The 19470-nt window shown below is 44.9% G+C and overlaps 1 protein-coding gene across 4 annotated transcripts in view; it reads left to right on the top strand.

The window, feature by feature from the left end:
• The window catches only part of LOC137528998 (cytochrome P450 2F2-like), a 50906-nt gene that overhangs the window by 10659 nt on the left and 20777 nt on the right, over nucleotides 1-19470 (top strand). For 2 of the 4 annotated variants that reach the window (XM_068250854.1, XM_068250851.1), the window contains exons 2-5: nucleotides 311-473; nucleotides 3542-3691; nucleotides 8778-8938; nucleotides 15047-15080. In XM_068250854.1, coding sequence (XP_068106955.1) covers nucleotides 311-473; nucleotides 3542-3691; nucleotides 8778-8938; nucleotides 15047-15080 — 508 coding nt within the window. The remainder of the gene's footprint in view (nucleotides 1-310; nucleotides 474-3541; nucleotides 3692-8777; nucleotides 8939-15046; nucleotides 15081-19470) is intronic. The other 2 variants (XM_068250853.1, XM_068250855.1) reach the window with 2 other exon arrangements.

Genomic DNA, 19470 nt, shown 5'->3' with positions numbered 1-19470 from the left:
GCCATGTGTTTGCTGACTGTAGGCTGTAAGGGGTCAAAGTTTAGCTCAATGATAATGTATAGGGGGCGAATCAAAGACGCCAAATGTTCGCTGTTTGCTGCAAATGCGAACAGCCGATATTCGCAGAATACTGCTCTTTGACAAACTGTTCGGGCCATCTCTATTGACAAGGTGTGAAAATATCACCCAGAAGAAAACTCCGGAAAAAAATAAACTGAATAGGAGCCCATATCTCTCATGGTCAGGTTAAATGAATGCTTGTAGCTGCTCAGAATATGGAGATCATTCATGCTTTTAATGTATGTTACAGTTGTGGAAACAGTTTGGACCAGTGTACACTCTCTATTTTGGCTCAAAGCCTGTCATTGTAATATGTGGATATGAAGCTTTCAAAGAAGCCCTGGTTGATCAGAATGATGCCTTTGGTGCTCGAGGAGAGACACCAGCACTGGACCCATTCGCTAAAAGTCGTAGTAAGTCAAAATTATGAAATTTACTTCAATGGGGAGGCGATTAGAAAAAATTATGCTGACCAGAAAAGTGATGGAATGGATGTTTCAAAGTATCCAACACCTGGAGGGAGACATAGTTAAGTGGAATAGATGTCAAGAGTCCCGGAAAAAAATGTAGTTTTCCCACAAAGCAGTGTTTTATGGGCAGTAGTCACATTCAATGCTAAATTCCAGGGCTAAACTACTGCATGTGGATATATCAATCAGGGAATATAATTCCTCTCCTTCTCCTGGGAATATAATTCCTCTCCTCCTCCTCCTCCGGATCTTATCTTCCAGGGATTTGTAGGATGTCAAAAGCACACTCATGTACAGGATCTTCTCAAAAAATTAGCATATTGTAATAAACTTCATTATTTTCTGTAATGTACTGATAAACAGACTTTCATATATTTTAGATTCAAATATACACAACTGAAGTAGTTCAAGCCTTTTATTGTTTTAATATTGATGATTTTGGCATACAGCTCATGAAAACCCAAATTTCCTATCTCAAAAAATTAGCATATTTCATCCGACCAATAAAAGGAAAGTGTTTTTAAAACAAAAAAAAGTCAACCTTCAAATAATTATGTTCAGTTATGCACTCAATACTTGGTCGGGAATCCTTTTGCAGAAATGACTGTTTCAATGCAGCGTGGCATGGAGGCAATCAGCCTGTGGCACTGCTCAGGTGTTATGGAGGCCCAGGATGCTTCGATAGCGGCCTTAAGCTCATCCAGAGTGTAGGGTCTTGCGTCTCTCAACTTTCTCTACACAATATCCCACAGATTATCTATGGGGTTCAGGTCAGGAGAGTTGGCAGGCCAATTGAGCACAGTAATACCATGGTCAGTAAACCATTTACCAGTGGTTTTGGCACTGTGAGCAGGTGCCAGGTCGTGCTGAAAAATGAAATCTTCATCTCCATAAAGCTTTTCAGCAGATGGAAGCATGAAGTGCTCCAAAATCTCCTGATAGCTAGCTGCATTGACCCTGCCCTTGATAAAACACAGTGGACCAACACCAGCAGCTTACATGGCACTCCAGACCATCACTGACTGTGGGTACTTGACACTGGACTTTAGGCATTTTGGCATTTCCCTCTCCCCAGTCTTCCTCCAGATTCTGGCACCTTGATTTCCGAATGACATGTAAAAGTTGCTTTCATCCGAAAAAAGTACTTTGGACCACTGAGCAACAGTCCAGTGCTGCTTCTCTGTAGCCCAGGTCAGGCGCTTCTGCCGCTGTTTCTGGTTCAAAAGTGGGTTTATGCTTCCATCTGCTGAAAAGCTTTATGGAGATGAAGATTTCATTTTTCAGCACGAACTGGCACCTGCTCACAGTGCCAAAACCACTGGTAAATGGTTTACTGACCATGATATTACTGTGCTCAATTGTCCTGCCAACTCTCCTGACCTGAACCCCATAGAGAATCTGTGGGATATTGTGAAGAGAAAGTTGAGAGGCGCAAGACCCAACACTCTGGATGAGCTTAAGGCCGCTATCGAAGCATCCTGGGCCTCCATAACACCTGAGCAGTGCCACAGGCTGATTGCCTCCATGCCACGCCGCATTGAAGCAGTAATTTCTGCAAAAGGATTCCCGACCAAGTATTGAGTGCATAACTGAACATAATTATTTGAAAGTTGACTTTTTTTGTTTTAAAAACACTTTTCTTTCATTGGTCGGATGAAATATGCTAATTTTTTGAGATAGGAAATTTGGGTTTTCATGAGCTGTATGCCAAAATCATCAATATTAAAACAATAAAAGGCTTGAACTACTTCAGTTGTGTGTATTTGAATCTAAAAAATATGAAAGTTTAATGTTTATCAGTACATTACAGAAAATAATGAACTTTATCACAATATGCTAATTTTTTGAGAAGATCCTGTACATTGGCCAGGAATTGAACCCAGGTCAACTGCTTGGAGGGCAGCTATGCTCACCACTATACCACCAACACTACAGGCTGAAGCCATCCTAGCTGGCCTGGGAAGGATGAAAAGCTAGGTGGCCATGCAACCATTCCTGCTAACCTAAAGCTTACTTGTGTCTTACAATACATTGGCTTAAGACTTTACCAAATCCAATGCTCCAATATGGGGAAGCTTCTCTGTTTGCTGTTTTTTTTTTTTTTTCTATAAGTGTGGTGTCACAGTTCACTCATCTCTTCAACTACAAGAAAGGCCCAGGAGTAGTCTTAGCTACCGTAATATCTATGTTATGGCAGGGCCCTTATAACACTTTCTCTTACAGGGCTATGGAAACTGTTTTGCCCATGCGATTAAGCAAGGTGCAAAAATTAAATCATGCCTAGGAGAGAATGGTTTCGATCCATCAACCTCTGGGTTATGGGCCTAGCACACTTCCACTGCACCACTCTGCAGTCAGCTTACATTTGTATACAATCTTTAAGTTTAAGAAGGGTACATTAGTTGAAATAGTTACACTACAATCTATGTTACAGCAAGGCTCCTAATGACACTTTCTCTTAAGAGGCTATGACCACCGATTGGTCCATGTGGTAAAGCAAGGTGTAAAAAAATAAAGTACACCTAGCAGAGGATGGTTTCGATCCATCAACCTCTGGGTTACGGGCCCAGCACACTTCCACTGCACGAGCCTCATTTTATTTAAACAATTACTGCGCACTTTCTATAAATCCAATAAACTTCATTTCACTTCTCAAATATCACTGTGTGTGTCTCCTACATGACATATTTAACTGACATTTTTTATCGTAACAATCAACCATTTATACAGGAAAATCATGATGATTAACAAGGTTGCCCAAACTTTCGCATCCCACTGCATTCATTTCATAGTTTGCACTGTTTTTTTATTCATTCTAATCATCATGTTACGTCTGTGATATATATCACTGTCTGTATCATTATGTACTCCTTGCTGTTTTCCTGCTTTGTACAGCGCTACAGAATATGTTGGTTTCTTTATAAATCAATAATAATAATATATAATACAAATAATTTATTTTTCTTGGAAGGATGTATTATTTTTAGATTTTGACAGCATTTCTTTCACAGGAATCATTTTTACTAATGGTGAGAGGTGGAAGCTGATGCGTACTTTCACATTCAAGACATTAAAGGATTTTGGTTTTGGAAAAAAAAGCTTTGAAGGGAAAATTCAGGAAGAGACCAGGTGTGTGATGGAGGAACTCAGAAGATCTCAAGGTTGGTTAGTTTTACAGAGAAATCTCCACACACTGTGTCGGGCATACCACTTTTAGCAAAAATTCCCTGCCCGACACAGTGTCGGGCATACTGCTCAGGAGGTTAACAAGGTTGACCAAACTTTTGCATCCCACTATATATATGAAAGGAGCACAATTATGCAATGAGTAAAAGTTTATCTCAGATCCACTTTAAAGTGAACCTGAGACAAGGGCGAAGAAAATTTTTATACATACCTGGAGCTTCTGCCAGCCCCCTCCACGCAGATCGCTCCCTCACGAGGGTCCAAAACCTCCTAGATCTCCCAATAACAGGCCCGTTCTCAGCAGGCACTCTGGCATACTGTGCATGCACGGCCTGGCCGCGCGCCTACCCTGGCCCCTGACAGGTGAACACGCTTGGCCACACTGCGCCTGCGCTGACTGGCCATGGAAAATGGGGCTGTTACCGGGGGATCTAGGAAGCTTTGGACAGCAGCGAGAGAGCGATCTGTGCAGAGGGGGCTGGAGGTAGCCCCAGGTATGTATAACATTTTTCTTCGCCCTCGTCTCAGGCACACTTTAACCACTTGCCGACCACCCACTGCACAGAGGCGGCCGGCAAGTGGATCCTGCAAGGACCGCCGCATGCACAGAGGCGGCGGTCCTTGTACGGGCATGGGCGGCGCGATCGCGTCATTCGTGACGCGATCAGCCACCGGCGCCTGGCTCCGCCCCCTCGCGCTGTAACCCGCCGGCCGTTCGGAAGCGCCGGCGGGTTACTAGCACCCGGATCGCCGCATACAAAGTGTATAATACACTTTGTTATGTATACAAAGTGTATTATACAGGCCGCCTCCTGCCCTGGTGGTCCCAGTGTCCGAGGGACCCCCAGGGCAGGCTGCAGCCACCCTAGTCTGCACCCAAGCACAATTATTTCCCCCCCTCCCCGCCCCCTGATCGCCCACAGCACCCCTCAGACCCCCCCCCCCCTGCCCACCACCCAGACCACTGTTTGCACCCAATCACCCCCCTAATCACCCATCACTCACTCCCTGTCACTATCTGTAAATGCTATTTTTTTTATGCCCTAAACTGCCCCCTGCTCCCTCCTGATCACCCCCCCCTCAGATTCTCCCCAGACCGCCCCCCAGACCCCCCCCCCCCCCCTTGTGTACTGTATGCATCTATCCACCTGATCACCTGTCAATTACCTGTCATTCACCTGTCAATCACCCATCAATCACCCATCAATCACCCCCTGTCACTGCCACCCGTCAATCAGCCCCTAACCTGCCCCTTGCAGGCAATCTGATCACCCACCCACACAAATAGATCGCCCGCAGATCCGACGTCAGATCATCTCCCAAGTGCATTGTTTACATCTCTTCTCTACCCTAAACACCCACTAATTACCCATCAATCACCCCCTATCACCACCTGTCAAAATACCCATCAGATCAGACCCTAATCTGCCCCTTGCGGGCACCCAATCACCCACCTACACACTCAGATTGCCCACAGACCACCCCTTATCAATTCGCCAGTGCATTATTTACATCTTTTCTTCCCTGTAATAACCCACTGATCACCTGTCAATCACCTGTCAATCACTCATCAATCACCCCCTGTCACTGCCACCCATCAATCACCCCCTGTCACTGCCACCCATCAATCAGCCCCTAACCTGCCCCTTGCGGGCAATCTGATCACCCACCCACACCAATAGATCGTCCGCAGATCCGACGTCAAATCACCTCCCACGTGCATTGTTTACATCTCTTCTCTACCCTAAACACCCACTAATTACCCATCAATCACCCCCTATCACCACCTGTCACTGTTACCCATCAGATCAGACCCTAATCTGCCCCTTGCGGGCACCCAATCACCCGCCTACACGCTCAGATTGCCCTCAGACCCCCCCTTATCAATTCGCCACTGCATTATTTACATCTGTTCTTCCCTGTAATAACCCACTGATCGCCTGTCAATCACCCATCAATCACCCCTTGTCACTGCCACCCATCAATCACCCCCTGTCACTGCCACCCATCAATCAGCACCTAACCTGCCCCTTGCGGGCAATCTGATCACCCACCCACACCAATAGATCGCACGCAGATCCGACGTCAGATCACCTCCCAAGTGCATTACATCTCTTCTCTACCCTAAACACCCACTAATTACCCATCAATCACCCCCTGTCACTGCTACCCATCAGATTAGACCCCTATCTGCCCCTAGGGCACTCAATCACCCGCCCACACCCTCAGAATGCCCTCAGACCCCAGCCCTGATCACCTCGCCAGTGCATTGCTTGCATCTATTCCCCCCTCTAATCACACCTTGAGACACCCATCAATCACCTCCTGTCACCCCCTAGCACACCTACCCATCAGATCAGGCCCTAATTTGCCCCGTGTAGGCTCCTGATCACTCGGCCAAACCCTCAGATCCCCCTCAGACCCCCTTCCGATCACCTCCCCAGTGCATTGATTGCATCTATTTTCCCCTCTGACCACCCCCTGAGACACCCATCAATCACCTCCTGTCACCCCCCTAGCACTCCTATCCATCAGATCAGGCCCAATACAACCTTTCATCTAAAAGGCCACCCTGCTTAGGACCGGTTCCACAAAATTCGCCCCCTCATAGACCACCTGTCATCAAAATTTGCAGATGCTTATACCCCTGAACAGTCATTTTGAGACATTTGGTTTCCAGACTACTCACGGTTTTGGGCCCGTAAAATGCCAGGGCGGTATAGGAACCCCACAAGTGACCCCATTTTAGAAAAAAAGACACCCCAATGTATTCTGTTAGGTGTATAACGAGTTCATAGAAGATTTTTTTTTTTTTCAAAAGTTAGCGGAAATTGATTTTTATTGTTTTTTTTTTCACAAAGTGTCATTTTTCACTAACTTGTAACAAAAAATAAAATCTTCTATGAACTCAACATAGTCCTAACAGAATACCTTGGGGTGTCTTCTTTCTAAAATGGGGTCACTTGTGGGGTTCCTATACTGCCCTGGCATTTTAGGGGCCCTAAACTGTGAGGAGTAGTCTAGAAAACAAATGCCTCAAAATGACCTGTGAATAGGACGTTGGGCCCCTTAGCACACCTAGGCTGCAAAAAAGTGTCACATGTGGTATCGCCGTACTCAGGAGAAGTAGTATAATGTGTTTTGGGGTGTATTTTTACACATACCCATGCTGGGTGGGAGAAATCTCTCTGTAAATGGACAATTGTGTGTAAAAAAAAATCAAACAATTGTCATTTACAGAGATATTTCTCCCACCCAGCATGGGTATGTGTAAAAATACACCCCAAAACACATTATACTATTTCTCCTGAGTACAGCGGTACCACATGTGTGGCACTTTTTTACACCCTAAGTGCGCTAAGGGGCCCAAAGTCCAATGAGTACCTTTAGGATTTCACAGGTCATTTTGCGACATTTGGTTTCAAGACTACTCCTCACGGTTTAGGGCCCCTAAAATGCCAGGGCAGTATAGGAACCCCACAAATGACCCCATTTTAGAAAGAGAACACCCCAAGGTATTCTGTTAGGACTATGGTGAGTTCATAGAAGATTTTATTTTTTGTCACAAGTTAGCGAAAAGTGACACTTTGTGAAAAAAAACAATACAAATCAATTTCCGCTAACTTGTGACAAAAAATAAAATCTTCTATGAACTCACCATACTCCTAACGGAATACCTTGGTATGTCTTCTTTCTAAAATGGGGTCATTTGTGGGGTTCCTATACTGCCCTGGCATTTTAGGGGCCCTAAACCGTGAGGAGTAGTCTGGAAACCAAATGCCGCAAAATGACCCTTGAAATCCTAAAGGTACTCATTGGACTTTGGGCACCTTAGCGCAGTTAGGGTGCAAAAAAGTGCCACACATGTGGTATTGCCGTACTCAGGAGAAGTAGTATAATGTGTTTTGGGGTGTATTTTTACACATACCCATGCTGAGTGGGAGAAAGATCTCTGTAAATGGACAATTGTGTGTAAAAAAAATCAAAAAATTGTCATTTACAGAGATATTTCTCCCACCCAGCATCGGTATGTGTAAAAATACACACCAAAACACATTATACTACTTCTCCTCAGTACGGCAATACCACATGTGTGGCACTTTTTTGCAGCCTAACTGCGCTAAGGGGTCCAAAGTCCAATGAGCACCTTTAGGCTTTACAGGGGTGCTTACAATTTAGCACCCCCCAAAATGTCAGGACAGTAAACACACCCCACAAATGACCCCATTTTGGAAAGTAGACACTTCAAGGTATTCAGAGAGGGGCATGGTGAGTCCGTGGCAGATTTCATTTTTTTTGTCGCCAGTTAGAAGAAATGGAATTTTTTTTTTGTCACAAAGTGTCATTTTCCGCTTACTTGTGACAAAAAATTATATCTTCTATGAACTCACTATGCCTCTCAGTGAATACTTTGGGATGTCTTCTTTCCAAAATGGGGTCATTTGGGGGGTATTTATACTATCCTGGAATTCTAGTCCCTCATGAAACATGACAGGTGGTCAGAAAAGTCAGAGATGCTGGAAAATGGGAAAATTTACCTTTTGCACCATAGTTTGTAAACGCTATAACTTTTACCCAAACCAATAAATATACGCTGAATGGGTTTTTTTTTATCAAAAACATGTTTGTCCACATTTTTTGTGCTGCATGTATACAGAAATTTTACTTTATTTGAAAAATGTCAGCACAGAAAGTTAAAAAAATCTTTTTTTTTACAAAATGCATGTCTTTTTTGATGAATATAATAAAAAGTAAAAATTGCAGCAGCAATCAAATAGCACCAAAAGAAAGCTTTATTAGTGACAAGAAAAGGAGCCAAAATTCATTTAGGTGGTAGGTTGTATGAGCGAGCAATAAATCGTGAAAGCTGCAGTGGTCTGAATGGAAAAATAGGGTCTGGTCCTTAAGGGGGGTAAAGCCCAGGGTCCTCAAGTGGTTAAGCAACCAGAAACCACATTGATTCGGCATATACCAAGGCCCGTAGGTGCCTAATACCTGAGATTCTACTGAACATGGTACCCGAGTGTAATCATTATTACAGCTAAGTTATTTGTATTTCAGGACAACCCATGAACCCCGCAAGATGTTTCAGTTATGCATTTGTGAACGTTCTGTGTTCGGTGATCTTTGGAGAACGATTTGAATATTCAGATAAGCGATTCTCAAAACTTATTGGTATTGTGGATGACATATTCCATACCATGTGCTCTATCTGGGGTCAGGTAAACTATTCCTCATATAAATTATTAGAATTAACACTTCATTTTTTTTCACAGACTTATGGGGCCATATGCAATTCACTTTTTCACCGGAGTTTTCTCCCAGGTGAAATTTTCAAACTTGTCAATAAAATGCCTTTTAAACCACCAACAAGCAAACGAATAGTTGAAATAATTTTGATAGCACTTTTTCAAGTACTTGTCGGTACTTTTTTCCATTGCAAAGTGCGAAAAAGTTATTATAAATTGAAGATGAAAAAATATCGCCTAGGAGAAAACTCAGGTGAAAAAGTAAATTGCATATGGGCCATGGTGCTTAACCCATTAGCAGCTTCAAAGGAATTATCTCGTTTGAGAGAAGTGCACTGCTTTTGATCTCAGCCAGCAGAACATTACAGAATGCTGTAAATTATTGGAATGCTTTGATGTCCTCTGTTATTGTCCTCTATTATTGTCTCACACTGCCCCCTGGTGACAAGTGGCCATAAATACACATTACAGCACAGCAGTACTCATTAGTAGCAAGGAAATGTTCCTAATAATAAGAAAAACATGCACAAATAAATTGGCCTGGAGCAATTGCAAGCCTCTAAATAAATTGGCTGCTAAAGGGTTAAAATAGCATAAAATGAGATTCTGGTAAATAATGTAGTACACTTTTAGTACTGATTCTACTCCAGCACACACATAAGCCCTTATTTAATGTACCTTTTCTCCTGTTTTCTCCTAGGACTAGGAGATAACTTTTTTTATCTTCTGTTTAAAATACCTTTTTCTGCACTCTTTGAGTGAAAAAGTACCATAAATCTAAGAAAATGTTTTGTCAACATTTTTCTGAGTATTTTCTTGCTCATGTGCAATAAACTTTTTTCTCCTGAGTTTTCTCCTAAATCATTTTTCGTCTTGTATTTAAAATTATTTTTCAGCACTTTGCAATTGAAAAAGTACCAATACTAGGTGCAAAGGTACTAGCTCAGGCAGTATGCTTGTGCAACGTGTGTGGCTGCAAGGAGAATGCTCAGTCAGCTTTACCTGTGTTTACCATAGTGAATGCAAACTTATCAGCAAACGATTGTATGCAGATTTAATAAAGTGAAAGTGCAACTTCATCACCTGATGAAGTGAGGGGACCAGTAACCCTGTTGAAACACATTGTGATCAATAAACCTTAAAGTGGACCTAAACCATTGCACAGGACAGAAGGAAAGCAAAGAAATGCACCCTGTATGTATTTAGAGAGTTTGGCCTGTCTAATTTCCCCTCATCTGTGACTAATCATCACTGTAATTTGATCTCTCAGCAATCTTAGCTGGCTGCCATGGCAGAGCAGCTAATTTTGTTATCCTTTTGTCAGCTTCCATGAAAGCAGGAGGTAGACACACTGCAGATTTATTGCAGAATTTTTATCAGCTGTAACAAAGAAATGTATTTTTCTTTAAAGGTTATTATACTGTTTCTTATCTTTTAAAGCAGCGAGGAAGTTCTGAGTTCAGGCCAACTTTAAAGCAGCAGGGACAACCATACTATCCCGGGGGAAAAACACATATATAAGTAGATAAATACTTATTCTACTTACATAACACATGTATTGTACTGTCCACATTTTCATTTCAGTGAATATTATATAGTAAATAAAGAGAAAACTGTTCCAGCATTTTCCATTTTTACTTCTTCCAACTGAAGTCAGTCCTGATGCCATTTCCTCCCTTACTACTTTTTTCTCCTAGAAACTGCACTGTCATATCTAGCTTGCTTTGTAAACACATGGATCATACTCAAAATGGGAGACTGTTAGCAGTGGAGTCCCACAGGGGTCTATTCTGGGTCCAGTGCTCTTCAATTTTTTTAATAATGACCTAGTAGATGCAGTAGTGAGCAATGTTGCTATTTTTGCAAATGATACAAAATTGTGCAGAATCATCAACTCTCAGGAAGATAGTGTCATATTGCAACAAGATCTGGATAGGATGGCTATATGGGCTCATACATGGCAGATGAAATTCAATGTTGACAAATGTAAAGTCATGCATTTTGGACGTACTAGTGGTCTAGCACCATACAAAATAAATGGGATACAGTTGGGGACATCAAACTTGGAGAAGGACTTAGGAGTACTCATTGACAACAAGTTAAATAATCGTACTCAATGCCAAGCAGCTGCGGCTAAAGCTAACAAAATTTTGGGATGTGTTAAAAGGGAAATAAAAACTCGAGATGCTAGCATAATATTGCCCCTGTTTAACTCTCTAGTAAGGCCACATCTGGAATATGGAATTCAGTTCTGGGCACCACATTACAAAAAAGATATTGCAGTTTTAAAGCAGGTGCAGAGACGAGCAACAAAATTGATACGTGGGATGGAAGGTCTCACTTATCAAGAAAGGTTAGATAAACTGGGTTTATTTAGTCTAGAGAAAAGACGCCTTAGAGGGGATCTAATTAACATGTATAAATACATCAGAGGGCAATATAATAACTTGGCGGATGAGCTTTTTGTCCCTAGGCCTTCTCAAAGGACTAGAGGACATGATCTGCGCATGGAGGAAAAACGTTTTAGCCTTTTATTTAGGAAAGGGTTCTTTACAGTAAGAGTGATTAAGATGTGGAATGCATTGCCACAGGAAGTCGTTATGGCAAACTCTATACCTGCATTTAAAGGGGGCTTGGATGCTTTCCTTGCGTTGAGGGACATCCATGGCTACAGTTGCTAGGTGGTGCCTAATGATGTTGATCTGGGGGTTTTGTCTGGTTGCCATCTGGAGTCGGGAGGGAGTTTTTCCCTTTGGGGGCTGATTGGACCATGCCTTGTGGGTTTTTTTTGCCTTCCTGTGGATCAACGGGGATATGTGAGGGAGCAGGCTGGTGTTGTTCTTTATACTGGTTGAACTCGATGGACGTATGTCTTTTTTCAAGCAAAATAACTATGTAACTATGTAACTATGTGAGCACAGCATGTGGAGGCTGCCATATTTATTACCTTTTAAACAATACCAGTTGCCTGGCAGCCCTGCTGATCTGTTTGGTTGCAGTGGTGTCTGAATCACACCAGAAACAAGCATGCAGCCAATATTGACAGATCTGACAATAATGTCAGAAACACCTGATCTGCTGCATGCTTGTTCAGTGAATAATGTGAGTAAACGCATTAGAGGCAGAGGATAGCCAGGCAACTGGTATATTGCTTAACCACTTTACTACTGAGGGTTTTTTCCCCTTATGTACCAGAGCAATTTCACCATTCATTCGCCTATAACTTTATTACTACTTATCACAACAAAACAATCTATATCTTGGGTTTTTTCACCACAAATTAGGCTTTCTTTGGGTGGTACATTTTGCTAAGAATTATTTTATTCTAAATGCATTTTAACAGGCAAAATATGAAAATAAAAATGGAAAAAAATAATTATTTCTTAGTTTTCGGCCATTATAGTTAAAAAAAAAATACATGCTACCGTAACTAAAACCCACACATTTTATTTACCCATTTGTCCTTATTGCAACGTTTCAAATAGTTCCCTATTACCATGTATGGCACCAATATTTTATTTGGAAATATAGGTTAATTTTTCAGTTTTGCGTACATCGCTTATTACAAGTCAATTTTTTCAAAATTAAGAGTAATATACACTCTTGACATACGTATAAAAAAAGTTCAGTATCTAAGGTTACTACTTATGTATTTTGTTTTACCTCCTGAGCATTACGCCGCTCAGGAGGCTTTGCAGCTTTTGGGTCCCGAGCATTAATGTAACAGATTGCATGGCTGCAAAACCTTTAGCTAGCACTGGGAGGCTGCACCGATCGCTGGAGCCAGGCGGGGTGATGTATTAAGTGGCTAGATCAAGGAATCGGGGGCGATCGGAGAGTGCTGGCTACCTATACTAGCTAGCCTAGTGCTAGCTGAAGGTTTTGCAGCCATGCAATCTTTTACATTAATCCTGGGGGACTTCTGAGGCAATTGAGCAGTATGCCCGACACAGTGTCGAGCATACTGCTAATGGTGGCCACTAATGATCCAATCTTTTTCAACCAATCTTACCATTTCTATCTAATATAAGGGAACTGCCTATAGTACCCAATTCATATATTCCATCAGTTTACTCTTCTACTACATAGATTTGGTAAGATTGGATGAAAAAGATGAGTACATTTGAAATCGGCGCCGGTAGACTTGGGCGCAGGATACAGCCGGTATATGGCTGGTCCTGCTTCTGCACAAGTCCGGGCCGTAGTAATTACTATTCCCCCTCCAGGCCGCCATGGATAGTGGGGGAATGAAATAATTTGGCTTCCAGCGATTGCTGGAGGCCGAATTATTATGTTTTTTAAGGAACCTCGGCTCCGTCTTCTGACGGAGCCGACGTTACTCACTGAGCGCTGCAATAGGAGTGATTCCTATTGTAGTCTATGGAGGCGCCGGCTGCGCCCAAATCTAGCAGCGCTGAAAAGCACTGCTCCGAAAAAGATTGGATCATTAGTGGCCACCATAAGGAGGTTGTCATTTTTGTATGCAAAGGTTTTATTTGGGTTATTATGGAAGACTGTGGGAGGTAAGGGGTTATTTTTAAATGTATGTGTGGGTATTTTTATAAAAATAAATGTATTTAGGTGTTATTTTTCTATTTTCTATTTGGCCACAAGATGTCATCGAGCATTATTTCCTGTTAGCGTACTATTAGTACGCAACCAGGAAGTAATGCGTGGATGTGTTACTTCCAGTTACAATAACTGCAAGCATCTCATTGATACCGACGATCATTGACTCGGGGACTTAGATCAATGATTGATCTCCCATCTAACGGGTGGCAGCAGGAACGAGCACGGGAACACGCGGTGGCCATCTGTCGCAATGGACGATTATCTACGTCCCTAGGCAGGAACTGAAGTCTGCAGGACATAGATAATACAACTTAAACCACATAAGTGGTTGAAAGAGAATATATTTGTCAGCCTCCACATACCTCTCAAGTCAGGTTCTCTTTAAAGAGAAACTGCACTGAAAATAACATAATTAATAAAATTACTTATTTGTAAATGATTTTGTCCTTTGTAAAATCTTTCCTCAACCTCATTTACATTACATTAACATGTTGCCGACTGCTCCACGCCAATTGGTGTGAGCAGTGTGGCAGCCCCAGGACCGCTCCACGGCCATTGGCCAAGTCTTCTATGGGGCTAGCAGCATCTCCTGCTTGGGGGGCGGAGTTCCGCCCCACCTTCAGTCTCCGCTCGGGAAACTGTTAGACGGCGGTTTCACCATCTAATTACTTTGTACAGCGCTGTGATCTGCAGCAGCGCTGTACTGGGGACAGCCGTGTGACACGGCTGTCCCCCTGGCCCACAGGAGAGCGATCGGCTCTCATAGCCTGAAGCCTATGAGAGCCGATCGCGTGATTGGCTGGCTGTGGGGGAGGGAGGGAGGGGAATGGGGCTAAACAAAAAAAAAACCTTTAAACCTTTAATATAAATATTGTTTAAAAAATAAATAAACAATGTGGGGGCGAACAGACCCCACCAACAGAGAGATCTGTTGGTGGGGGAAAAAGGAGGGGGGAATCACTTGTGTGCTGTGTTGTGAGGCCCTGCAGCTTTGCCTTAAAGCTGCAGTCGGCCAATTAAGTGAAAATGGCCTGGTCACTAGGGTGGTTAACGCTGCAGTCCTCAAGTGGTTAAATTTATCTCAGGTGGCGTCATCTTTAGTGCTGGCAAGGTGATTCGCTGAGGAAAGGTTGTGTGTTTTTCACGGAATAGAGACAAACACCTGGTCTCCCAGAGTGCAGTGGGAGGGCAGAGCTACACACCAGTATACAGCAATATATAGATATAGGAGGTGTTTCTGCTGCTGAAACCAGGAAAATGAAAGTCAAAGTGGGTATCGTGAATAATTTACTGCATTCTGCCATATATCTTTCTTCAGTTCTACAGTTCCTCATTACTGAGAAGTATCAGTGACACCACTCACTAACACACACACACACACACACGCACGCACGCACGCACACACACACACACACTCTCTCCTGCTTTGCGCAGCCCTACCATTTAATGATATTCAGCTTGAGTAAGTCATAAGTTCTTAATTGTTCCTTATGCTTTTTATGACTTTAGATATATAGCATTTTTCCAGCAATGAAGTACATACTAGTGTTGGGCGAACATCTAGATGTTCGGGTTCGGGCCGAACAGGCCGAACATGGCCGCGATGTTCGGGTGTTCGACCCGAACTCCGAACATAATGGAAGTCAATGGGGACCCGAACTTTTGTGGTTTGTAAAGCCTCCTTACATGCCACATACCCCAAATTTACAGGGTATGTGCACCTTGGGAGTGGGTACAAGAGGAAAAAAAATTAGCAAAAAGAGCTTATAGTTTTTGAGAAAATCGATTTTAAAGTTTCAAAGGGAAAACTGTCTTTTAAATGCGGGAAATGTCTGTTTTCTTTGCACAGGTAACATGTTTTTTGTCGGCATGCAGTCATAAATGTAATACATATAAGAGGTTCCAGGAAAAGGGACCGGTAACGCTAACCCAGCAGCAGCACACGTGATGGAACAGGAGGAGGGTGGCGCAGGAGGAGAAGAAGGCCACGCTTTGTGAGACAACAACCCCGGCCTTGCATGAGGGCAAGAAGCGTGCGGATAGCAGGCTTTGTACCGCCATGCAGTCATAAATGTAATAAAGATAAGTGGTTCAATAAACAGGGACCACGCGGCAACGCTAACCCAGCAGCAGCAGACGTGATGGAACAGGAGGAGGCGCAGGAGGAGAAGGCCACGCTTTGTGAGACACAACAACCCAGGCCTTGCATGAGGGCAAGAAGCGTGCGGATAGCATGCTTTGTACCGCCATGCAGTCATAAATGTAATAAAGATAAGTGGTTCAATAAACAGGGACCACGCGGCAACGCTAACCCAGCAGCAGCAGACGTGATGGAACAGGAGCAGGCGCAGGAGGAGAAGGCCACGCTTTGTGAGACACAACAACCCAGGCCTTGCATGTGGACAAAAAGCGTGCGGATATAGCAGCAATGCTTTTTGCCGCCATGCAGTCATAAATGTAATACAGATGAGAGGTTCAATAAACAGGGCCCGGAAACGCAACACCATCCCAGATGTTCATTGGTCATGTTACTTGGTTGGGGTCCTGGAGTGTTGCGTAGTCATTTCCAATCCAGGATTGATTCATTTTAATTTGAGTCAGACGGTCTGCATTTTCTGTAGAGAGGCGGATACGCCGATCTGTGACGATGCCTCCGGCAGCACTGAAACAGCGTTCCGACATAACGCTGGCTGCCGGGCAAGCCAGCACCTCTATTGCGTACATTGCCAGTTCGTGCCAGGTGTCTAGCTTCGATACCCAATAGTTGAAGGGTGCAGATGGATGGTTCGACACAGCTACGCCATCTGACATGTAGTCCTTGACCATCTTCTCCAGGCGATCGGTGTTGGAGGTGGATCTGCACGCTTGCTGTTCAGTGGGCTGCGGCTGCATGGGTGTCAGAAAATTTTCCCACTCCAAGGACACTGCCGATACCATTCCCTTTTGGGTACTAGCTGCGGCTTGCGTTGTTTGCTGCCCTCCTGGTCGTCCTGGGTTTGCGGAAGTCAGTCTGTCTGCGTACAACTGGCTAGAGGAGGGGGAGGATGTCAATCTCCTCTCTAAAGTCTCCACAAGGGCCTGCTGGTATTCTTCCATTTTGACCTGTCTGACTCTTTCTTCAAGCAGTTTTGGAACATTGTGTTTGTACCGTGGATCCAGAAGGGTATAAACCCAGTAATTGGTGTTGTCCAGAATGCGCACAATGCGTGGGTCACGTTCAATGCAGTCTAGCATGAATTGAGCCATGTGTGCCAGAGTCCTACCAGAATCCTCATCATCCTCTTGTGAGCGTTGTGATAGTTGTTGTGATGCATCATAGTCGTCACCTTCCTCCTGGTCTGCTTCTGCTGACCATTCGCGTTGAATTGTGGAAGTCCAACGTGCACCGCTCTGGCCCTCGTCAGTGGTGGCATGAAATTCCTGCTCCAACTCCAGCTGTTCCTCCTCCTCTTCTTCGTCATAGCTGCTGGGGCCAGCGTTCCCTGAGGCGGATGGCCTGATGTTGGTACCATCACGCTGATCGTTTTCTCCTTCAGATTCCCCCAGTTGCATCATGACAGCTGTTTCCTTGATTTTTAACATCGACCTCTTCAGTAAACACAGCAGTGGTATGGTAATGCTGACTGAAGAGTTGTCACTGCTCACAAGCAACGTGGATTGCTCAAAATTTTGGAGGACTTGGCAGAGGTCCAACATGTTGGCCCAATCGGATCCACAGAAGCTTGGCAGCTGGCCGGATGCGCCTCGGTACTGCGCCGTCATGTACTGGACCACTGCACTCTTCTGCTCGCAAAAGCGGGCTAGCATGTGCAGCGTAGAATTCCAGCGCGTAGGGACATCACACAGCAAGCGATGGTGGGGGAGATTGAAGCGCTCCTGCATCTTGGCGAGTGCCCCCGAAGCAGTACTGGAATTTCTACAATGTTTGGACACTCGACGCACCTTCAACAGCAGATCGGGCACGCCTGGGTATGTCCTCAGGAACCGCTGAACTACTAGGTTCATCACGTGCGCCAGGCAAGGGATGTGTGTCAGCTTAGCCAACCTTAAAGCGCGAATGAGATTACTCCCATTATCACACACAACCATGCCCGGTTTCAGGTCCAGCGGTGCCAGCCACAAATCCGTCTGTTCCTTTATTCCCCTCCAAATTTCCTCCCCTGTGTGCTGCTTATCCCCAAGGCAGATTAGCTTCAGCAACGCTTGCTGACGCATGCCAACAGCTGTGCTGCACTGCTTCCACGATCCTACTGCTGCTGGGTTAGCGTTTCCGGATGAGGTACAGCTTTGAGATGCGTTGGAGGAGAAGGAGTCAGAGAGGTAGGTGCTGCTGTTGTTATCCAGTGGGAGGGACGGCGGTGCAGCTGTTTGTGGCGTGGGCAACACCCGTGCCGTAGCAGGTGAGGAATCGCTGCCAGGCTCCACAAGGTTCACCCAGTGCGCGGTAAGGGAGATGTATCGACCCTGGCCGAACGCACTCGTCCAGGTGTCAGTGGTGAGGTGAACCTTGCAGGCAACGGCATTCTTCAAGCTTCGGGTTATTTTGCTGACCACGTGCTCATGCAACTCAGGCACTGCAGAGCGTGCAAAGTGGTAGCGGCTGGGAACCACGTAACGTGGGATGGCCACTGACATCATGCCCTTGAAGCTGTTTGTCTCCACCAATCGATATGGCAGCATTTCGCAGGCCAGAAGCTTGGCTATGCTGGCTGTTACTGCCACGGCCCGGGGGTCATTTGCTGGCAATTTCCTCTTGCGCTCAAACATCTCCGACACAGACAACTGAACCGTAGCGCTGCACACGGAAGGGCTGTTGGTTGTTGTGTTTGATGAACACTGGGAGACCTCAAGAGCACTACTCCGGAAAGTGACAGTGTCAGCGTCGTCTGATGTTTGTGAATGTTGTGAACCACGCAATGGCTGGGCTACTGCTGCTGCTGAGGCGGGTCTGGTGAACCCAAGGGAGGCAGTGTTGTTTCTGGTACCCTGTCCTGACGCGTTTGCCCAAAGAGTGGGATGTTTGGATAGCATGTGACGGCTCATGCTGGTGGTGGAGAGGTTGTTAATATTTTTCCCCCTGCTCAGGCGGGTCTTGCACACCTTGCAAATCGCCATGGTAACATCCTCAGTGCAGTCTTCAAAGAAAGCCCAGACTTTGGAGCACCTGCCTCCTTGCTGGCGATTTCTGTTTGCTCCTCTTTTGCCTCTCACTTGAACTTCCACGCTTGTGGTGCCTGAAATTGCGCGCCGCCTACCTTGTGGCACAAGGCGAACTCGTGCAGCAGTGTGTTCTTCAACAGACTCATCTGTGCTGCTGCTACGACGGCGATGTTCTCGTTCACAAACAAAATCTGGGTCTCTGTCCACATTGTCCATACCCTCCTCTTCCATCTCCTCAAACTCGTCATATGTCATTGTGGGCGTAGAGCTCCCCACAACAACCTCTGCGCAGCACACTCCAACGTCGTCTTCCAGATCTTGTCGGCCGACCTCCTGCAATTGCAACCCCTCCTGCCCAAATTGCTCTGGGATTTGGGTTTCCGAGTCCTCTTCGGACTCGCCTTGTATTTCAGTGCGCGGTGCATTTCCCACAGTTAACGGTTGTGAATCCAGGCACAACATTTCTGGCTGTTCCTCCATTGACCTTTGAAAGGTGAAAGGTGGAAGTTTGTTGGGCTGGGAATAGCTCCTGCGAATACCCCATTGTGTCCTGAGGTAATTCATCGGACTGGTTATCTGGCAGTTGTGTGCGTGGTGTCGCTGCCGGTTGTGTCAGCTTTGTGCCCACTGGCTCCTTGTAACTGGCTGAGGACTCGGACCTCGTGCGTGATGTGCTGGTGCTGCTTAACCCACTGCTGGACGCTTGAGAGGTCATCCAAGTAATTATCTGGTCCTGTTCTTTTGGATTTGTGAGGGTTGTTGTCCTGGACAAC

This window comes from Hyperolius riggenbachi, chromosome 8 (assembly GCF_040937935.1).
Source record: "Hyperolius riggenbachi isolate aHypRig1 chromosome 8, aHypRig1.pri, whole genome shotgun sequence".
In the NCBI taxonomy this organism is placed as follows: domain Eukaryota; kingdom Metazoa; phylum Chordata; class Amphibia; order Anura; family Hyperoliidae; genus Hyperolius; species Hyperolius riggenbachi.
Note: the sequence above shows the minus strand (reverse complement) of the source record. Positions and strands in the feature narration are given on the sequence as shown.